Source organism: Sphaerodactylus townsendi, linkage group LG14 (assembly GCF_021028975.2).
Source record: "Sphaerodactylus townsendi isolate TG3544 linkage group LG14, MPM_Stown_v2.3, whole genome shotgun sequence".
Taxonomy (NCBI): Eukaryota; Metazoa; Chordata; class Lepidosauria; order Squamata; family Sphaerodactylidae; genus Sphaerodactylus; species Sphaerodactylus townsendi.
Genome location: NC_059438.1, coordinates 37,850,047 through 37,870,508, shown reverse-complemented (window position 1 = coordinate 37,870,508; position 20,462 = coordinate 37,850,047). Strand labels below are relative to the sequence as shown.

General features: G+C 50.0%; 1 protein-coding gene across 1 annotated transcript in view; it reads right to left on the bottom strand.

Annotated features, from left to right (window-relative positions):
- Window positions 1–3,198: 3,198 nt before the first annotated feature.
- The window catches only part of PFDN1 (prefoldin subunit 1), a 52,965-nt gene continuing 35,701 nt past the window's right edge, over window positions 3,199–20,462 (bottom strand). The window contains exon 4 of the mRNA XM_048515192.1: window positions 3,199–3,446. Within this exon, the coding sequence (XP_048371149.1) occupies window positions 3,363–3,446 (84 nt within the window). The 3' untranslated portion in view covers window positions 3,199–3,362. The remainder of the gene's footprint in view (window positions 3,447–20,462) is intronic.

Here is a 20,462-nt window from a genome sequence, read left to right as displayed (position 1 = left end):
GACATCAGCTAGGAAAGAAGAGGCTATTAGTGAATCTCGCTCTACCCCCTCCCTGAGACCCTGATCCTCTGGGGGAATACGTGCCAGCAGGTGTTGAAGCCAGACAATGGCTGCTCTAGCCACCGTGGCGGCCGGGGCCAGAATCTTGGCCGACATAGCAGTGCCCTCATGAACCCTGCGGAGCAGGTGGTCTGCCTTTTTCTCCAAGGGGTCCTTAATGGATCCCTCCCCATCCCTATACACCAGACCCCCCAAATGCAGAGCTGAAACTGGGCCATCAACTAATGGAGTCTTGGTGAGAGAGGAGAGATGGTCAGGAGTAAGATAGAGCTTCTTAAATACAGGAGGGAACCCTGTATTCGGCCCACTCAAACCCTGTCTGGCTAGAAGAGGGCCCAGCAACCGCCTCCCCTTTGGAGTCTTGCCTGCGCACCAGCGCTGAAGACGCTGGCGCTCCGCTGGGTCGAAGGCCGCCGTGCGAGGCTGCCGCCTCTGAGGGGTGACTCAAGGCTTTCGCCGTCGCTCGCGCCTCGGGCCCTGTCGTCTCCCGGCCCTCTGACTGGCTGCAGCGTCGATGTAATGGCCCAGCTGAGGAGGAGTGCCTCAGACTGCCATGGCTGCAGGCGTCGTCTCTCGACGGGGACCATGGGCCAAGCCGCCGGCTGCACTGAGTCCCCAGAGCTTCTTCCTCTCTCCCAGCCCTCCGGCTGTGCAAGGAGGAACTGCCCGTCCTTGCCGCCGCCCTGGTTCCCTCAGCAATGGAGCGCACGAAGCGCTCCCGCGGCGGGGGAAATGGCGCCGACACCATCTCCTTGCGCAGATGGCGGGAAAACTTCTGTCCTCTCTCCGGCTCGCCTCACACCTCAACACAATCACTTCACACCACACACACAACAGGGGTGAGAGGGAAGGGTAGGAGAGGGTAAATGCAGCACAAAGGATCAATTTCACACACAAACAAACAGATTTTCTCTGAAGAGCCTACAAAGATCCTGCTCTCCCTGATCAAGGCAGGAAGATACTGGAGCTTAACTGACGCAACAAGGCAGTTGGGAGTGGCCAACTGAAATTGTTCCTGCCTCCTTGAGAGAAGGTGATGAACACCCAAGCAAGACGGTCTCCCACCATCCAGTAGAACAAGGAGCCTTGAAGAGATCCGTGCACTCCCTTAGCTAGGCAGGAAAAATACTACCTAAGATGGAGTCTCACAGGAAGTTGTTAAAAAGAAAAAAGAACTAGATCCTGCCTCCCAGAAGTGGGTTAGGAAATAACCCAGCAAGATGGATTCCTCCTCCAGGAGAAACTCAGTGGCAACATATGGGAACCACGATGGACTTGAAATGGCCTGATCAATTGTAGCAGAGCCCGAGAATGAAGTTTGCCCCACTGAAGAGCTTCTGTGACTGCTTCCAGCTGTCACATTTGGCTTGCTGACATGAGAAGAATGGTCGATCTGCTGCTGACCACAGATGATACGTTCCTGAATTTCTGAGCCTTTTGTTCCATCACAAAACTTCTCACGGCCACCATGTCCAGCAACACTCCAAGGTGCTCCAGACACTGTCTGAATATCAATGAACTTTTCCCTGTTCACCAGGAACCTGGGCGACTCCAGATACTCCAAAGTTATGAGTGTTTTTGTCAGTGATGACTGGTACGAGGGAAACTAGGAGCAGGTGCACTCTGTGTTCCCTCAGATGGACCACCACGTTGACCAAAAGACCCTTGGTGCCATACAAAGACCAAATGGTAGGGCCCTGAACTGAAAATATTATTTGCCGACGCAAAACCAGAGGAATCTTATGTGGCCTGGGAAGATGGGAATGTGCAAGTATGTTTTGGTCAAATCCACTGAAGTAAAAAACTCTCCTGACTGCAGAGCCTCCACAATGGACCAGACTGGTTCCATGCACAACTGTCTCAGTTTGATTAATTGGTTTAAAAACTTGAGACCTAGAGTTGCTCTCCAATCTCAGTTCCTTTTTGGAACAGTGAAAAAGATCAAATAAACCCTTGTTCCAGAAAAGGTACCTGTTCTATGGAGTTGTTCTCTAAGAAGAAGAAGAGTTTGGATTTATATCCCCCCTTTCTCTCCTATAAGGAGATTCAAATTGGCTTTTACAAGCTCCTCTCCCTTCCTCTCCCCACAACAAACACCTTGTGAGATAGGTGGAGCTGAGAGAGTTCCAAAGAACTGTGACTAGCCCAAGGTCACCCAGCAGGAATGTAGGACTGCGGGAACACATCTGGTTCACCAGATAAGCCTCTGCCACTCAGGTGGAGGAGTGGGGAATCAAACCAGGTTCTCCAGATTAGAATATGTAGAAATATGTAGCAAGACCATAATGAACAATTATGACAAATATCTTCCACAAGGTGTCACCAAAGTGACAGTATCCTGTTAGCCTTTGACAATTTTGCAGCCTCCAGCAGCTCGCTGATCCAATGCTTTCTCACTGTGCCATATTCTGAGCTGCTCCTGCACTCCAAATTCTCCCCCCAGCATGAAAGGCATCCCCACATCATCCTTCGTCATATCAAAATCCAACATACTTTTAAAAATGTGTGTCTAACTTGCCCAATTCTTTCTGGTTAAACTTACACATACTAACACATTGTTAATGACTGCTTTTCTAAATATCTCTGATCTGCTGGAGAGAACCGTACACTCTCCGCTCCAAAAAAACAACGAAACCTTGAAGCAAAAATTCTACTGGTCCAAGCTCAACTTCTGATTGAGAGTAGCTTGAACCATTCTATAACTTTTTGTAGTGTACACAGCTTGTATCCACCATCATTATCCACGACAGAGGCTCTTTGCTTATTCTTGATGCTGCAAAGAAAAAGAAAAAAGAAAAATCTCCCCCCACCCGACTACAGTAATTTTTTCAACAGAAAACTCTGAACCCCTAATGAGAGGAGGAAGAACAGCTGCTTTTTATATCCCATTTTTTCTCTACCTTTAAGGAGTCTCAAAGCAGCTTAAAATCCTCTCCCCTTCCCTACAACAGACCCCTTGTGGGGGCCGAGAGAGTTCTGAGAGAACTGTGACTGGCCCAAGGGCACCCAGCAGGCTTCGTGTGGAGGAGCGGGAAATCAAACCTGGTTCTCCAGATAAGAGTCCGCCACTCTTGGCCACGCCGGCTCTCGTGGAACATGGAAGTTGGGGGCTCAAAAAAAGAACAACAGAGAACCAGACCCGTTAGGTAGAATTTACTGGTACATCAAATGACAAGGTGGACGGGCACTGGTCCACTGCATCACCGAAGTCTATCAGGTCCTTTGCACTGAAAGATCTGGCTTCCCGGCTCCTCTGCTTTTCTCTGCTCAGCCCAAAGGCAAGAAGGCAGTCTGGAGCCTCCCTAGTGAGCTCTTCGGGCCATCAGCATCTCCCGGATGTTGTCTTCAGCCTCTTTGACGCTCCGCTCCAGATACGATTTTCTCTGCTGAAAGACACCAAAGCACAACGATAAAGGAGTGTGAGGGCCAGTATCAAAAATTTGAGGGAACACTGCAGAAGAGGAATTGCTGAGACTCTCGAGGGGCCAGGGGGAGCTGTAACCTTACTGCAAGATGCATCTCAAAGAACAAGGCCATTAAGTTTTAAGCAAAACTTTTTACACCACTGAGTGAAATCAAATTCATACAAGCCTTTCCCCCAACACCGTTATCTCCTTTACAAGAGGGAGAACGGACCATTGGTACTCACCCTGAAGGGATCTTCTCTTGTAGGCAGGAGACCTTCTCGATGGGTGATTTCCACCCCCTCTCAGGGAGGCAGGGATAAAAAACGTCACTTCCTGTTCAGGCTCGGATTCCTTAATTCCCCAGAAAACTCCTGACTGAGCAGTGAAACAAGAATATATGCATACCCATAGTAAAGAACAGGAAGGAATAACATGAACATAAGCAACAGTGCAACAGGAAAACGGAGTTCCTCCGCAGAGCGGAGGGGAAACCTTAACAGTATTTGACTAGGCATTTAACTGGAGATCATTCCGAACGCTAGCGGCGCCATGGGAGGGACGAGAAAGTCTCCTGCCTACAAGAGAAGGTCCCTTCAGGGTGAGTACCAATGGTCCGTTCTCTTGGAGGCGGAGACCTTCTCGATGGGACCTCCCCAAGCAGTGTCCCCCAAACAAGGGTGGGCTGCCGCTAAGCATCTAGTATGTTCTTTCGAAAGCACCCTGCTAATCGGGCTAAGACAGTCTCGGCCGCTACTTCCTAGGGCTTAAGCTTTTTGTGGGAAGTGTCTGACAAAGCGAGGGACGGGCTGGCCCATACATGGCTGCTCTTGCAGATTTGTCTCGACAGATGCTTTGTTGCGGAATGCTGCATTTGTAGCCGCTAGCTTTCTGGGTAGAGTGGGCGGTGATTCCTCCAGGAACTGGTACGCTGGAGGGCTTTGTGTGCTTCCACGCATGCAGGACCTAATAGCCGAAAGCATCGGGTCACTGCGTGGACATCTGATGCCCTAAGTTAGGAGAAGTCACGCTTGATAAAGAGGGATTGTGTCTTCGTCTGATGTCTGCCGTTCGCCGAGGAATAAAGGCCTTTGAGAGACCTCCTGACGCCTAGGAGTGTGCCAGGTGCGCTTCTCGGGATGGTGGCTGGTTTGGGACAGAAGTTAGGGGAGGATCACCGTGTTGGAAGGTGAAAGGTAGATGCCGCTTTAGGCTTGAAGGTGGGGTCTGGTGATAGGACTACTCTGTCCTGATGGAAAACGCAGAGGTTGGGATTCACAGAAAGGGCCCCTCAGCCCGGTGACTCCCCACGGGCAGAAGTGATGGCCACGAGAAAAATAGTCTTCATGCGTAGCCATCGCAGGTGAATGTCCTGCACCGGCTCGAAGGGGGAGTTGCTGTTAGGGCTCGACAGGTGGACGGGTGTGGAGTCTCCATGAGGGAAAACCTGTGGGCTGGACAGTGAGGCTGTTGCTGTTGGACCCCTTTAAGAAACCGGAGAATATCGGGATGTTGAGATAGACTTTTCCTCGAAATGAAGGACAATAAATCGTGAGATAGTGCTGCGGCCTGGATCGCCGGAGAGTGTTAAGCTTCTCAGACCTTTGGAGAATCCCTCCTGTAGGAACTCCAGGATACTGGGTACGGAGGGCTTAGAGGGGTCTCGCTGTCGAGCTCTGGACCAAAGAGCGAAGCGATTTCCAAGTGGGAATTGTAAAGTCTGACCGTGGAAGGTCAGCCTGGAGGCCAGAATGGTATTGATGACTTCCGTAGAGTAGCCCTTACGCACTAGAGATCGCCGCTCAACCGCCAGGCGGTCAGGCAGAGCCAGCCAGGATCTGGGTGGCGAAGGGGTCCCTGCAGTAGGAGGTCTGGAAGCATGGGGAGGTGAAACGGAGGGGAGACTGCCATCTCCGTTATCGCGGAGAACCAGGGCCTCCTTGGCCAGAATGGGGCTTTTACTAGGGATGACTTTGCTGCTCTTCTTCGGCTCTGATGCGCTCTCAGGAGCTTTGGGGATCACTGGGGTTGGGGAAGGCGTAGGAGGAGGCCCCCGTGGCCAAGCGGAGCACAATGCTAGCCCACCTCTTTGGGCGAGGTGGTGGGCGAACCGGGAGAAGAAGTCCGGCAGCTATGTGTTCTCCGCCGTGGGCATGAAGAGGTCCACGCCGGGACCTCCCAGACGGGATGAGATCTGGCCGGAACGCTCTTCTGTTGAGAGGGACCACTCGGCCGGGGAGACAGTTTGCCGGGCTTAGCCAACTCCGCTAAGCTCACGCTTGAGTTTCCCTTTGATATGCTCCGCCTGTAGGCTCATGACATTCTTCTCTGCCCAGGTGAGGATTTTGCTGGCTTCCTTGTGTAGGGCAGGATGAGCGACCTCCCTGGGATGGTTCAGTGTAGGTCTCTGGCTGCCACGCTGTCGGGTTCCTGGATCAGTACCATGGAGTCCGGCCAGCTTGGGGCTGAAGTGCTGTAGGCCAGGAGGCGGATGGCCCTGCGAGTTCTCGGAGCAGATTGATTGGGAGAGGCTGGCGATGTCTCTCAGGCCATTGACCCCGCGCTAATTCCTCGCCTCAGGGTGGCCTCCCCAGCGCCCCTGGAGGGCTTTGGCGCCTGGTGGAAGATCTGTATGGAGCCGGTTTCTTAAGGAGTTCCTGCATAAATTTTTCCTTGAGAGAGGTGGGTTCTGGAAGTCCACCATCGCAGGTCTGTCTTGAGAGACAGAGGGATGCTGAGTGTTCTGTCTCTCTTCTGGAGAATGTCCCATTGGAAGGGGCGTAGGAAGAACTGCAGTGCCCTGGAGTGGAACCTGCCCCATTGGATCATGTCGAAGGTGGCTGTCATCACCCCTAGGAGTTTGGAGAGGAACAGTAGGGAAAGTTTCTTGGATCTGATAGCGGTGCCTACCATGCTGATGATCTTCTGAATTTTGTCTTCCGGGACGAGGAGCGAGCTCTGCCTCGTATCGATTCGGGCCCCGAGATGGATCAATTGTTGCGTGGGATGAAGGTGGCTCTTTTCCCCCCAAGCTGGACTGGTGGGGAACCTCAGTGGGCTCTTTGCAACACCTGCATGGTGAAGTCCAGGTCTTGTAGGGCTGCCGACTCGGATTTGGACCTTATCAGTAAGTCGTCTAGGTAGGGGTGGATGTGCACCCCTTGTCGGCGAAGCAGAGTTATGGGCCCTAGGAGAAGCTTTGAGAAGACTCTCGGGGCGGTGGCCAGCCCGAACGGCAAGGCCCTGAATTGGAAGAGCTGGTCCCCTAGATTGAACCTGAGGAAGCTGCGATGGGCGGGACGGATGGGCACATGTAGGTAGGCTTCTGTGAGGTCCAGGGAGGTGAGGAAGTCCCCTGGATGAAGGGCTTCCGTGATGGATCGCAGGGATTCCATCTTGAATTTCCCCTTAGCACTCCATGTGTAAACTTGTTTACTGTGCGGAGATTGAGTATGGCTCGCCAGTCCCCATTCTTTTTGGGAACTGTAAAGAAGTGTGAGTAATGTCCGGAGCCTCTCTGAAAGGTTGGTACTGGCTCTATGGCTTTTATGGTTAGGAGGTGCTTGACTGCAGTGAGAGTTCTGTTCGCCTTCTCCGGTCTGGAGCTGATTGGAGATGGAAGAAAGCAAGGTGGAGGTAGGCATCGAAACTCTATGGTGTAACCTAGAGACACCACCTCTTGTGACCAGGCTGCCGCATGTGGTCCCCTCTCCACTGGGCTCCGAAGCTGAGAAGGCGGGCCCCCACCGGGATATCGAGTGAGTCAGGATCTGGGTGTGGGGTCCGGTCTAGGCGTTTTGTCGAACTTGTTCTGTGTTCTGAAACTTCCTCTCCGACGAAAGGAGCCCCTATTCTGCCAGGAGGAATTACGGTTGTCTCTGGGTGGGCGCTGAAAGTATTTTTGCGGCCGATAGGTACTTCTGGGCCAAGATGGGTTCCCTCCTGGGCGAACTGACTTGGGCATGGTCTTCTTGTGGTCCTTGGATTCGACTAAGATGGCGTCGAGTTCAGAACCGAAGAGTCTACCACCTTGGAAGGGGTAGGATGCCACGATTGACTTGGATTGGTTATCGGCCTGCCAGGATCTGAGCCATGCGTTACGTCTGGCTACCACGTTGGCCGCCATGGAGCTTAGGGATCTTTAGAGGATCAGAGCATCCAGGGTGGCGTCTGCAATGAAGGAAGCAGCAATTCTTACTCTCTCTAGACCATCTCTAACTCCCCGAGCTTCAGGGGGAAGGAGTTCCATGATGCGGCCAAGCCATACTAGGATGGCCCTGGAGACGGTGGATGCCGGGGCAATGGCCTTCATGGACAACGCTAAGGATTCGTGTGAACGCCTGAGAGCCGCCTCTGACCTCTTATCCATAGGGTCTTTGAGGTTGCCCTCCCCATCCTTGGATACCAATCCTGAAGATTGAATAGCTGTAATGGGAGCATCTACTAGTGGGACCTTGAGGAGGTCCTCGACAAACTCCGGCACTGCATATAGCTTGCGTGCGTTGGAAAGGAGGTGCTTGTTAGAAGCTGGAGTCTCCCATTCCTTCTTGATTCTTTTAATAAAGTATTCTGGGAGGGGGAGGATGGACTTGGATGGCTCATCCTGGGGGACGAATTTTTTGCTGCCCTTGGGACAACCTTTAAAGGTGGGGGGGGGCGTCGGAGGTGGAAGGTTGATTGGTTTCCTTCTCATGGAGTTCCAGGGCAGCCACTGTTTTGGCAATCAGGAACTCCAAGTCCTCAGGATTAAAGCATTTAATGGACTGATCTGAGGGAGCCTCAATGGTTTCCCTTCACTGGTCCCAAAGCCCATGGACCCCTGGTCAGGTAAGTTTCAACTGGGGGGGGTCCGCCTTCTCAAGCTGGCTGAGGAGGATCGGGAGCGCCAAGGCACTGGGAACCTGGCAGGATAGCCCCCCCTAGTATGCCCATGGCCCAAGCTAGAGGGTTGGGCTGGGCCGGGTGCTGCTAGGGAGGGAGGTGGAGTACCAGTAGCCCTGGATCCCCTACTCCTGCAGGCAAGGACTCCCCTATATGTTCCTCAAGAGCCCTTTGAAAGGCTGAGGGAACTCGCTGGGAGGCCAGGTCTGCCCCTCTCTATTAGAGTCAGTGCGAAGCAATGCTATTGGGGAAACCCTCCCTCCCGACGGAATGCTCTTTGCCTGGGCGCGGAAGGGAATCTGGTGGCTGAGCGGGCGTCCGCGCTGCCGCTGTGGTGAGTCTCCGTCTGCTGAGGTCTGCTGGATCCACAAGAAGAGGCGTGGGAGGGCGCTTCCTCCGGGCCAAGGCCGGGCTGGCTTCGGCTGGCTGGCGCTTCGGAGGTGGGATTGCACGCAAGCAGGTTCTTCTTGCATGCGCCAGAAGATGGCTGCCGATTTCCCCTTTCTTGGAGGGCTCCGGCTAGGGTCGCTGTTACAATGCCAAGCGTTTCTCGCTAAGAGCGGGCGCACTGCGCCTGGTCACCTCAGCCTCGGCCTCCGAGTAGCTGTTACTGCCGCGAAAGAGGCGGCAGTGGGAGGGGGCATGGTTGCTGTCAGTGGTCTGGAGGGACCTTTTTGAAGCCCTGGTGGCTTCTGCCGCTCCTCCGTGGAAGTTCTCCCTAGGGGGAGAAAAGTCCTGATCCGCCATTTGGGCGGGAAGGAGGATTGGAAAAGGCGGGAAGGGGGGGGGGAGGAACGAGGGAATCAAAGGAGATCCCCAAGCCTCCCTTGAAGAGGGTAAGGATTGGATAGAGGGGAGACGCGAAGGGTCTCTCAGAAAAGGACAGGGAAGATAGAGAAAGAAAAAAAGGCTAAGCTAAGTTAAGGAGCCCCTAGGATCCGCTGCACTCCCTGTTCAGGCAGGAAATAGAACTGGGGAATTAAGGAATCCGAGCCTGAACAGGAAGTGACGTTTTTTATCCCTGCCTCCCTGAGAGGGGGTGGAAATCACCCATCGAGAAGGTCTCCGCCTCCAAGAGAACTGGAGGAAAAACAGTCTCCAAGGAAATTCTTTAAACCTCAGATATATCAATTCCAGAGGGGTGCTTGGGTTTATCATTTTTGTTACAATAGAATGAAAGCCCCGAGGACACCTTCAACACCCACAACATGTATTCCTTCTCCCGATGAGAACCTACTTCATCAGATACACGTAACGGTCACCTAAATAAGAAAGGCATGCACACACACACCCCAGGACAGACAGCCCAGGGAAAAAAGGACTGGCCAAAAGGGAAAGAGATAACAGTGGGTGTGTCACATCACACAGGGAGCAGAAACAGCACAGAAGATCCAATAAGCATGGGTGTGCACCTCGGCTGGCGAGCGGCCACTGGTGATGAATTATAGCCCAGCAACATCAATGCTGTAAACAAACACCTAATGAGAGCTGTGAGCTGGCCACTCCCAGCATTTGTTGAGACTCAGTTCCGCAAGGATCAAACACAGCATTAACCTCACTAGAATCTCCAAATCTTCCTTTGAAATGTCCCTGTCCAGACAATGGTGACTTTTAAGGTTTGCTGTGGAATGTGATAGAGGTCAGCGCTCTCTCTCTCTCTCTCTCTCTCTCTCTGTGTGTGTGTGTGTGAGAGAGAGAGTGTGTGTGCGTGTGTGCGCTCTCTCTCTCTCTCTCTCTCTCTCTGTGTGTGTACACACGTTTGTGTTTGGAGAAGTATCATGAAGTCACCACCAACTTATGGAAATCCCGCATGGGGTTTTCAAGGTAAGAGATGATTAGAGTTGGTACGATTGTCCTCCTCCACAAAGCAACCCTGGATTTCTGGGTGGTGCTAACCACAGCAGACCCTGCTTAGCTTCTGAGCTCTGGCAAGATCAGGCTACCCTGGACAACAGAGGCTGACTTGTTCTTTCATGTAGAGACTCACCCATTTAACCCCATCTAAACCCAAGAAAGGTGTTTTCATTGTGCTTTCGTCACACTGACAGGATCTGGGGTTGATTTTTTATTAAAATTGGTTATCATATGCCTTCAAACATACACCCGGACTCCAAAATCCCTCTTCATATGGGTAGACCTTAGACTTTTTGAAGAATGACAAGCCAAGATCAATGCGAGGGAATGGGGAATGGCTTACCAGACTGGCTTTCAGTAGATTTGGCTGCAGCAGCTGAACATGCCACACCTTAAAGAGCTGGCAGATTTCATCTCAAACAGACATCGTAAGTGTGCATTTCTCTGTGTTAATGACATTCTCACTCAATGAAAACCCTTCACACAAAAGCCTGGGCATCAGACCCCGTTACAATTCCCTGCAGCTCACAGGTCATCTGTGTTACAACATGCCCACAATCCCCAGGAATGACTGTTGACATCCAGCAACTTCAGAGGGAAGTCTCCACTTGGCACCTACCCAGGGGGACCCCTCTTCAGCCTCTGCTCTCAGGAATTGGCCAAGAAGAGCCACCACTTCCCACCAGCTGCAGAAGAAGTTTCCAGAGGCCTTCAACTTCCTCGGCCATCAGTTCCTGGCTGCTGCTGGGGAGGAGGGTCTCTGCCGGAAGCACAGAACAGGCGGATGGAGAGGGCAGACTCTGAGGACCCCAGTCAGAAGGGCACCAGGATCTGGATGGCCCAGGCTGGCCCAATCTCATTCGATCTCAGAAGCTAAGCAGGGTTGGGCCTGGTTAGTATTTGGATGGGAGACCACTGAGGAAGCCCAGGGTCGCTACACAGAGGCAAGCGACGGCGAATCACCTCTGTTAGTCTCTTTGCTTTGAAAACCCCATAAGGACCCCATAAGTTGGCCCAGCACTTTACACCACCAATCAGGCTGGCTTTGAAAACCACACCTATTTCACCCAACCACAGAAACCTCCTGGGGTTGTCATGCCCTTATATAAAGCAGTGGTACGACCGCACTTGGAGTACTGTGTCCAGTTCTGGTCGCCGCATCTCAAAAAGGATATTGAGGAGATAGAAAAAGTGCAGAGAAGGGCAACAAGGATGATTGAGGGACTGGAGCACCTTCCCTATGAGGAGAGGCTGCAGCGTTTGGGACTCTTTAGTTTGGAGAGGAGGCGGCTGAGGGGGGATATGATTGAAGTCTACAAAATTATGCATGGGGTAGAAAATGTTGACAGAGAGAAATTTTTCTCGCTTTCTCACAATACTAGAACCAGGGGGCATTCATTGAAAATGCTGGGAGGAAGAATTAGGATTAATAAAAGGAAACACTTCTTCACGCAACGTGTGATTGGTGTTTGGAATATGCTGCCACAGGAGGTGGTGATGGCCACTAACCTGGATAGCTTTAAAATGGGCTTGGACAGATTTATGGAGGAGAAATCGATTTATGGCTACCAATCTTGATCCTCTTTGATCTGAGACTGCAAATGCCTTAACAGACCCGGTGATCGGGAACAACAGCCGCAGAAGGCCATTGCGTTCACATCCTACATGTGAGCTCCCAAAGGCACCTGGTGGGCCACTGCGAGTAGCAGAGAGCTGGACTAGATGGACTTTGGTCTGATCCAGCTGGCTTGTTCTTATGTTCTTATGGGTTCCTTCTACGAGTTCCAGTGACAAACATCATGCTCGAGTATATAGAGGTGGTGCTGGTGGGGGGTAGCTTTAAGAAGAGTTCTCAGTTCTGAAAACGGTTCCGAGGCCACGGAAGAACAACTAGACACACTGCCGACTGCTGTAGAAAGGACACACACACACGTTCAAAAGTGAGCGCCCAGGAGGAGGAAAGGGCTGGCTGGGCAAATCAAATGAGGACATATTTGCCAAGCATTTCTGAATCTCCCTCCTCCCTTCCCTTTGTTTTATGCCCCTCCCTTCTTAGGAAACACAGGCAGGCAGGGAAGATGCCACCGCTACCTGGTATCTGTCTAGCACTTTCAGTGTCTTAAGCACTTCGTATATAGCATTCCAACAGCCTGAAATATTATTCCCACATTGCAGACAGGGGCAGAGGTAGGAGACCGAATGAGCTTGTTATGAGATCTGATCAGCCTCCTACATCACAGCTCATTCTCTTAGCCAGAGCTATATCTGGTATGGATACTGTGCTCAAAGCTTAGGAGTGAACATCAAGTGTGAGCAGAGGCAAAGATCTCACTTCTCCTGGTGTTGCCAAACACTGACTCAGGACACTTCCTGTCATTTCCTAACATACAGAAAGAGCGTTCAGCAGCTCTCTTCCTTAGATGCCAACCCTCTCCATCCAAAAGAGGCACACGTGGACGGGCAGATACCCCAAGAGGCACACGCGGACGGGCAGATACCCCAAAAGAGGCACACGTGGACGGGCAGATACCCCAAAAGAGGCACACGTGGACGGGCAGATACCCCAAAAGAGGCACACGTGGAAGGGCAGATACCCCAAAAGAGGCACACGTGGACTCTTTTTACAACGCCAGTTCCAAGTGCGGACCCCAAAAGATAGGCCATCTTCATGGAGCTGGAAACAGATTCTACCTTTATGCTATCCATCTCCCAACATAGGCTATAGAGAGGGCCAGTGCCATAGGGGGGAAACTTGTGCCCGGGGCAAAATGGTGCCCATGCCCCCCCCCCACGTGTGCCCCACAACACACCTTGCTTACCTTTAAAAGTTAAGAGAGCAGCCTGCTCTGGCCCATGGGGGCTGCTCTCTGCCCCCCCACACACACACCTTCACCCAGGACGTTTGTCCTCCCCCTGGTGCCCTGTGTTAGCTCGGCCTATGGAGAGAGCTTAGAAATAGTGTACAGAGACGTTCAGTGTATTGTCAAAGGCTTTCATGGCCACAATCTGGCTGCTGCGGTTTTTCTGCAGGAGATGTGCTGAATGTCCAGCAACTGATGGGACACAAAACGCAGCTTGCCTGGTTAGTTGTTCAGTGATTCTGCTACATTCTCTACCAGGGTCTGTCTGGCTTCCTGCTGAGTCAGCGCCACAAAACTTGCAGGCCAGGCCGTATAAGCATTTGAACAGGCATGTCTTTTGCCAGAAGACACGCAGACAACTCGCACTTCAGCTTGGGCAGGGAGAGGAATCACCCTCTCCCTCTGGGACCCACAGCATTGCACAAAGCCGCTCTGTGGTAAAACCTTTCACTTTTTGCAAAAAAAATAAAAATAAAATCCCTGGCAGCGGCAGCAGCATCAGCAATAACTCGCTGCGACTCAGACAAGCACCCAGAAGAAAGATGCCAGCATCAGTCACTCTGCAAGAATTCCACACCCACATGGAACAGCCATGAGTCAGAGCCCACGATGACCAACCTCCCCAAGCTAAGAATACCCCCTCCCTGCCTGGACCAAGCAAAAGGCCAGTTAGCTGACCTGGATTTTGGCAATGGTTTTGGACCTATTATTATTATTATTATTATTATTATTATTATTATTATTATTATTATTATTATTATTATTATTATTATTATTATACACATAACAACACAGCACAAGTGTCTGGAATTCATCTCTGAATATCGAGTCCTTCCCAAGGACCTAGGATATTAGAGGTATTTGCGTAGAATATGTGCAGTTCCTAGAAGTGCTGCTTTCTGCAGCATGTGGACTGATGTTCTGTCCAAGTTTAGGCTTTCCAGATGTTTTTCAAGATTTCTTGGGATTCCTCCTAGAGCACCGACTACTAGTGGGATTACTGTTGTTCTTTTTTGCCACAATCGTTCAACTTCACTCCTGTAGGTCCCTTGTATTTTGTGATCTTTTCCAGCTCTTTTGTCCCTCTACTCCCAGTTCTGTCAACTGGCACAGCAACATCTATGATCCAAACATGTTTTTTTCTCTACCACTGTTATGTCTGGGGTGTTGTGTGCCAGGTGTCTGTCTGTCTGTGGCCCCAAAGTCCCAGAGAGTATTTTTTTGCTTCTTCATTTTCTGTGGTCTCTCTCTGGCTTGTGCTCGTACCATTGTGGTCTTGCTACAGGGCAGGCGTCAGACTTTTGCAAAGGTTCCAGTGCACCATTGCTGCTAGCCTATTGTGACGTTCGAGATAGTCAGTTTGGGCTATTTTCTTACAACAGCAGATGATGTGCTCCACGGTTTCATCACCCTCTTTGCAGAGACGGCACTTTGGGTCATTGTAGGATATTATTATTATTATTATTATTATTATTATTATTATTATTATTATTATTATTATTATTATTATTATTATTATTAGAAGAAGAAGAAGAAGAAGAAGAAGAAGAAGAAGAGGAGGAGGAGGAGGAGGAGGAGGAGGAGGAGGAGGAGGAGGAGGAGGAGGAGGAGTTTGGATTTATATCTCCCCTTTCTCTCCTGCAGGAGACTCAAAGGGGCTTACAATCTCCTTGCCCTTCCCCCCTCACAACAAACACCCTGTGAGGTAGGTGGGGCTGAGAGAGCTCCATAGAGCTGTGACTAGCCCAAGGTCACCCAGCTGGCGTGTGTGGGAGTGCACAGGTTAATCTGAATTCCCCAGGCGGCAGAGCTGGGAATCAAACCCGGTTCCTCCAGATTAGATACACGAGCTCTTAACCTCCTACGCCACCGCTGCTCCTTATTAAGACCTTCTATCTCCTCTTAAGACCTTCTCTCCAAAGACTTCTGTTCTGCAAAGTGTTCTGCACACCTAACCAAATGGAATGAAGTTCCCGTCTGGATCTCTTGCTGAAGATTAGAGATTAAGCTACTTTTTTCTTCCTGGGCTTCTTATTTATTTAAATATCTCCACCCTGCTCCTCTCCCGACAGGGGTCAAAGTCACTTGCAATATTCTCCCCTGCAGAGGCTGCCAGACAAACCGACTAGCCAATTTCAGTCACTGGGTATCCAGCATGAGAAAAATGCTGCCGTCTCTGGATCCCGGAGGCCAGGTCAGCATCCCTGGAGCGACGGAGCGAAGTCACAAGGTCAGCTTCCCTGGCACAGGACTCCATTCCTGGACCTCTGGCACCACATACAGAAGCCTCGGCCTGGGAGATGCTGGCCTCTCACTCCCAGCATCCGATGCCTTCATCCACGAAGGCTTGGAAGCCTTCAGCATGATATAAACACCTCAAATAAAAAACGGTGATGTCAAGTGCCTTGTGACATCGCGACGAAAAAATGTCTGGCCCTGGCGATTCTATATTTCTCATTTTCGGCATTCCTCCGACACTGTGTGTGACCACTCTTCGGGAAAGCGATAACGTTTCCTGAGACACATTTGGGGACACTAATTTATCTGAAGAATGCTGTTCAACCCCCCCCCCCCCAATCCGCTGGGCACCCAAGCCACAAAAGGGAAGAAAATATCCTGCCGTAAGATGCCAGACAGGAGCAGTGTGAGGTTACGATGAAACTAACCGGGCTGTGCTGAAGCAGCCACCGCTATTAGAACGCTTAAAATTGCTCACATCGTTCGTTCGGGCTGCGAAGGAGACTTTGATAGATGCTTTGAGGTCAACAAAGTCAATTTTTTTAAAACTTATCCTGTGAAATGAATTTTCATTTATTAAAAAACGTGTTGGGCCTGGATCATTGCAGCTAAAGGATTGTCAGTGCAGGGAATGATAAGAGCATGAGAACGGCAGAACCACAGTTCAAACAGCTGGGGCTAATATGACTGCGTGCAAGAAAAGCCAGCAACTCTCTCAAGACACAGAAAATAAAACACACCACTCCTACAAAGCAAAAAAAAATCATTATTCCTGCAGCAGCAGCTTTTCATTCATTGTGCCAGTTCCTTTACTAACAAGATGACTGATGCTAGGATGTTGCAGTTGTTCCGAATGCCTCTCTATACAGGGGGATCTAGGACAGGGCTTTTTACCAGCATTGGATCCAAATGCAAGGATGAGGAATTCTGCTAGATCAGAGGTCTGCAACCTGCGGTTCTCCAGATGTTCAGGGGCAGATGGGAATTGTAGTCCATGAACATCTGGAGAGCTGCAGGCTGCAGATCCCTGATCTAGATTTCCTTTTGTTCTAGACTCTGGCCAAGTTGTCTGTGTTGTGAAGCATATAAATATGCAACTTAAGTTGGGCAGATATTATCAGGTTACTCCAATGGTGAAGATGCTGTTGGATGGCAGAAAAGGCAGCAACAACTATTCTAAAAGAATGCATGTTTGGCAAGTTTCACCAGAGCTCCTCAAAAGGGTATCTGCAGCAAGATTGAACCAGGAGAGGAGACAGGCAAGCTCTTTTATCCAAGCCCCATCAGCCTTCAATATAAAAGTGTATTTACAACCAAGGCAGCCATATCCTAAATCAAAACCAGGACTGATCCACAAGATGCACTCTCAAGAGTTCACCTCTCTTGATTTAACATGGCACAGTATTGCGCTCTGACATTTATCACTCTTCCCAAAATCTGTCCTCCTGTTATTCTTCCTCCTGTTGTGAAGCAATGCACCAGCAGAACATGACCAAAAAATGGTCCTGAGGGAAGGATCTCCAGAGGAAATGTACAGAACATACAACAGCTCTTAACCTGCTCCCCTCCTGGTGTGCATAAAGTGCAGTCAAATCACAGCGGATTTATGAGAACCCAGTAGGATTTTCAAGACAAGGAACGGACAGAGGTGGTTTGCCATTGCCTTCCTCTGCACAGTGTCCTTGGAATTCTTGGTGGTCTCCCATCCATGCATTAGCAGACCCTGTTTAGCTTCTGAGATTGAGACAGCTGACTCACTTGGGCCAGTCCCTGACCAGTACAAAATTTACAACACAGTTTTAACAAGCTAAACTTCAAATAATTTCCTCATAATAATATTCTGTCGTCAATAAAATAATCTCAATCACAACATAATTTGTTTCTAGTCGTTCCCCTTGTAAAGGTTTAACCAAGTTCTTCTGCACTTGATAGCCCACCCTGCCTATTTAGCCACTGTACATGACAGATCGTCATTCCTATCCAAAAGAATTGTCCTCAGTTTATTAGCTCTTTGGATGTCTATAAAATCTAACACTATGGGTAGTAACAATTCTTGGTGGATTTGATTGTACATGCCACAATCAAATATTACATGTTCAGACATCTCTATATTTCTGTCCTGATAAATACACACATGTCTTGTATTTTCCCTCTATCCATGCTAAGGGGAAAGCATTATATTGAATTAATGAAAATGCTCTCCTACATTCTGAATTACTTCTATTAAAGAGGCAAGGCTTCGGTGATAGCCTATTTAAAAGAGAGACTTCAATCAGCGGATTTTCAATTCTGTCTAGATCAGTGGTTCTCAACCTGTGGGTCGCGACCCCTTTGGGAGTTGAACGACCCTTTCAGCTTTTCATCAGTGTTCTCCATCTGTAAAATGGATAAATGTTAGGGTTGGGGGTCACCACAACATGAGGAACTGTATTAAAGGGTCGTGGCATTGGGAAGGTTGAGAACCACTGGTCTAGATCAGTGGTGGTGAACCTTTGGCACTCCAGATGTTATGGACTACAATTCCCATCAGCTCCTGCCAGCATGGCCAATTGGCATGGGCTGATGGGAATTGTAGTCCATGACATCTGGAGTGCCAAAGGTTCGCCACCACAGGTCTAGATCATGTTGTCTTTCTACCTCCTAAACCTTTGTTTTGTCCAACTCAGCCTGTTCATAACCCAGGGGGAGAACTAGGGGCTCATCCTTCTTACTATCTATTTATTATTCAGTTTAGACAGCAGATAATTGTTCCAAGTGCAGTACTTTACTTTCCTCCAGAGTGGTAAATGGCAGCAGCTCACACAGGAAAACGTAAATAGGGGGTGTCACAGGGGGTAAAGACTAAGTCTGCTTCTTGCACCCTGGTGACCCAAACCACTGAGAAGTAAACCCAGACCACCATCTGCACACTCCCATCCTGGGCTGGGTTCCTTAGAGCAGTGCATGGCAAGATCTTGGCACAGTGGTCTTAAGACAGAAGTCAAAGCGGAGCGCCTTTAACAACCGTGTCTCATTGCATCTCCAACTTGATCTAATACAGCCATATTCTGTGGGGCACTCCTTTGCAAAAGTATTTCACAATGTCAGGTTCAAGCTTCGGCCTGTATTCCTGGAGCAAAGTCCGCCCAGCATCACCAGTGTGTTCAAAATCAGCAGGCACTGCTTGTCCCAAGCCTGGGAAATTGGCCCTGGAGCCCAGCCAAGAGCCAGAAGTCAAGCAGGGCTCAGCAAGGCTTTCTGCCAGTCGACACTTCTGGGTGATGTAACAAAGGAAGGAAGCGAGTGGCAGAATTAGCACGGAGCTGGCAAGCAGAGCAAAAGGTGTGTAAAAGGAAGGGGGAGGACCACGCCGGAAGTGGCGAGACCACATCCACATACCTGAGCGCAAAGGCATGCTTAGCAAGTGTGACTCAGTGCTGTTTCCAAGAGGATGCCGGAAGGCTCTTCTCTCTTTGTTCAAGTGTGTCCAGCACTGGCTTAGAAATGGGTGTGTGTGTGTGTGTCTGTGTGTGTGTGCGCGCGCGCGCGCAGAATTTACAAGATGATCCCAGTTCCAAGCAGTAAACTGAAGGGGGATGGAGAGAGGAGAAACAGGCAGGAGGGCATGTGGCAAACATAGATGACAACACTCCTATGAGTAGAGATGACCTGCAAAGCTCCAAACAGAGCCAGTTTTAATCAGGACACCAGATCTCTCCCTTTGACACCAATACTGAAGAAGAGTGGGATTTATATCCCCCCTTTCTCTCCTGTAAGGCGACTCAAAGGGGCTTACAAACTCGTTTCCCTCCCCCCCCCCCCCACAACAAACACCCCGTGAGGTGGGTGGGGGCTGAGAGAGCGCCAAAGAACTGTGACTAGCCCAAGGTCACACAGCTGGCATATTCTGGAGTGCACAAGCTAATCTAGTTCACCAGATAAGCTTCCACAGCGAAAGGGGCAGAGCGGGGAATCAAACCCAGTTCTCCAGATTAGAGTGCCCCTGCTCTTAACCGCCACGCCACGCTGGTATACTTTTGTATTGTATTTGTATTGTAAAATATTGGCATACTTTAACAGGAAATAACATATTTGTAAGGCAGGAAGAGGATTTTTTTTAGTCCTATGCACGGCCGGCACTGCAACACTGCTAGTGTACTCTACAGAGGGCTGTCTGGGCCGCCTTTCTTCTGCAGGCTCCACGACTCAGCCAAAAACCAGCAGTGCTCTTTAGTCGGATGAATACTTGAATTTTAAACCTAATACCCCAAGGGGTGTATGCGCACACATATGCACACACCCTGATCGCACAAGGCTGTGGTGAACCAACCCATGTGCTTCACTCCCTCCAGACCACAACTCTTTGTTACAGAGGAGGCAAACCCACCTTGCATTGGACGTTCTTTTACCTAGTGGACGTTCTTTTACCTAGTCCAGTCATAGGGGAAGGATTGGGGGGGGGGGGCTCTCAACCTTTTCCTGCTCTCCCACCTGCTTTTACCTCTGCTTGGAAAGAGTACAGGTGGTACAATTTATCCACTGAGAGTAAAAACGGAGATATTAATTTTCATCCAGAAACAGGTGTAATCTTCTTAGGGTTTTTTTCGGGGGGGAGGGGGCTCTTGGAAAGAGGAGTTGCCAAAGACCAACAGCCACAATGTTTAACAATAAGTTATGTAATATACAACAAGTTATATCATTAATTAAAAATAAATGCAAGCATTACTTAGAACAAATGCAGTCTATACGTGTATTGCTAGAACCGTGGTGGCGAACCTATGGCACTCCAGATGTCCGTGGACTACAATTCCCATCAGCCCCTGCCGGCATGGCCAATTGACCATGCTGGCAGGGGCTGATGGGAATCGTAGTCCATGAACATCTGGAGTGCCATAGGTTCGCCACCACTGTGCTAGAATTATTCAACTCTGAATGGATTTCTTCGAATTTTTGCTCTCTTGATGAACTCATTTGCTATAACGTCAAGACTCATTTCCTGAAATATGTTTACATCCACGCAGAACGAGCCAAAGTTAACCCAGTGGCCCCAGCAGTCCAATAACTTTTGGATTTATACCCCACTTTTTTTCACCGTAATAACCTCAAAGGGGCTTCCAAACTGCTTCCATTCCTCTCCCCACTACAGACACCCAATGAGATAAGATAGGCGGGGCAGAGAGAGTTC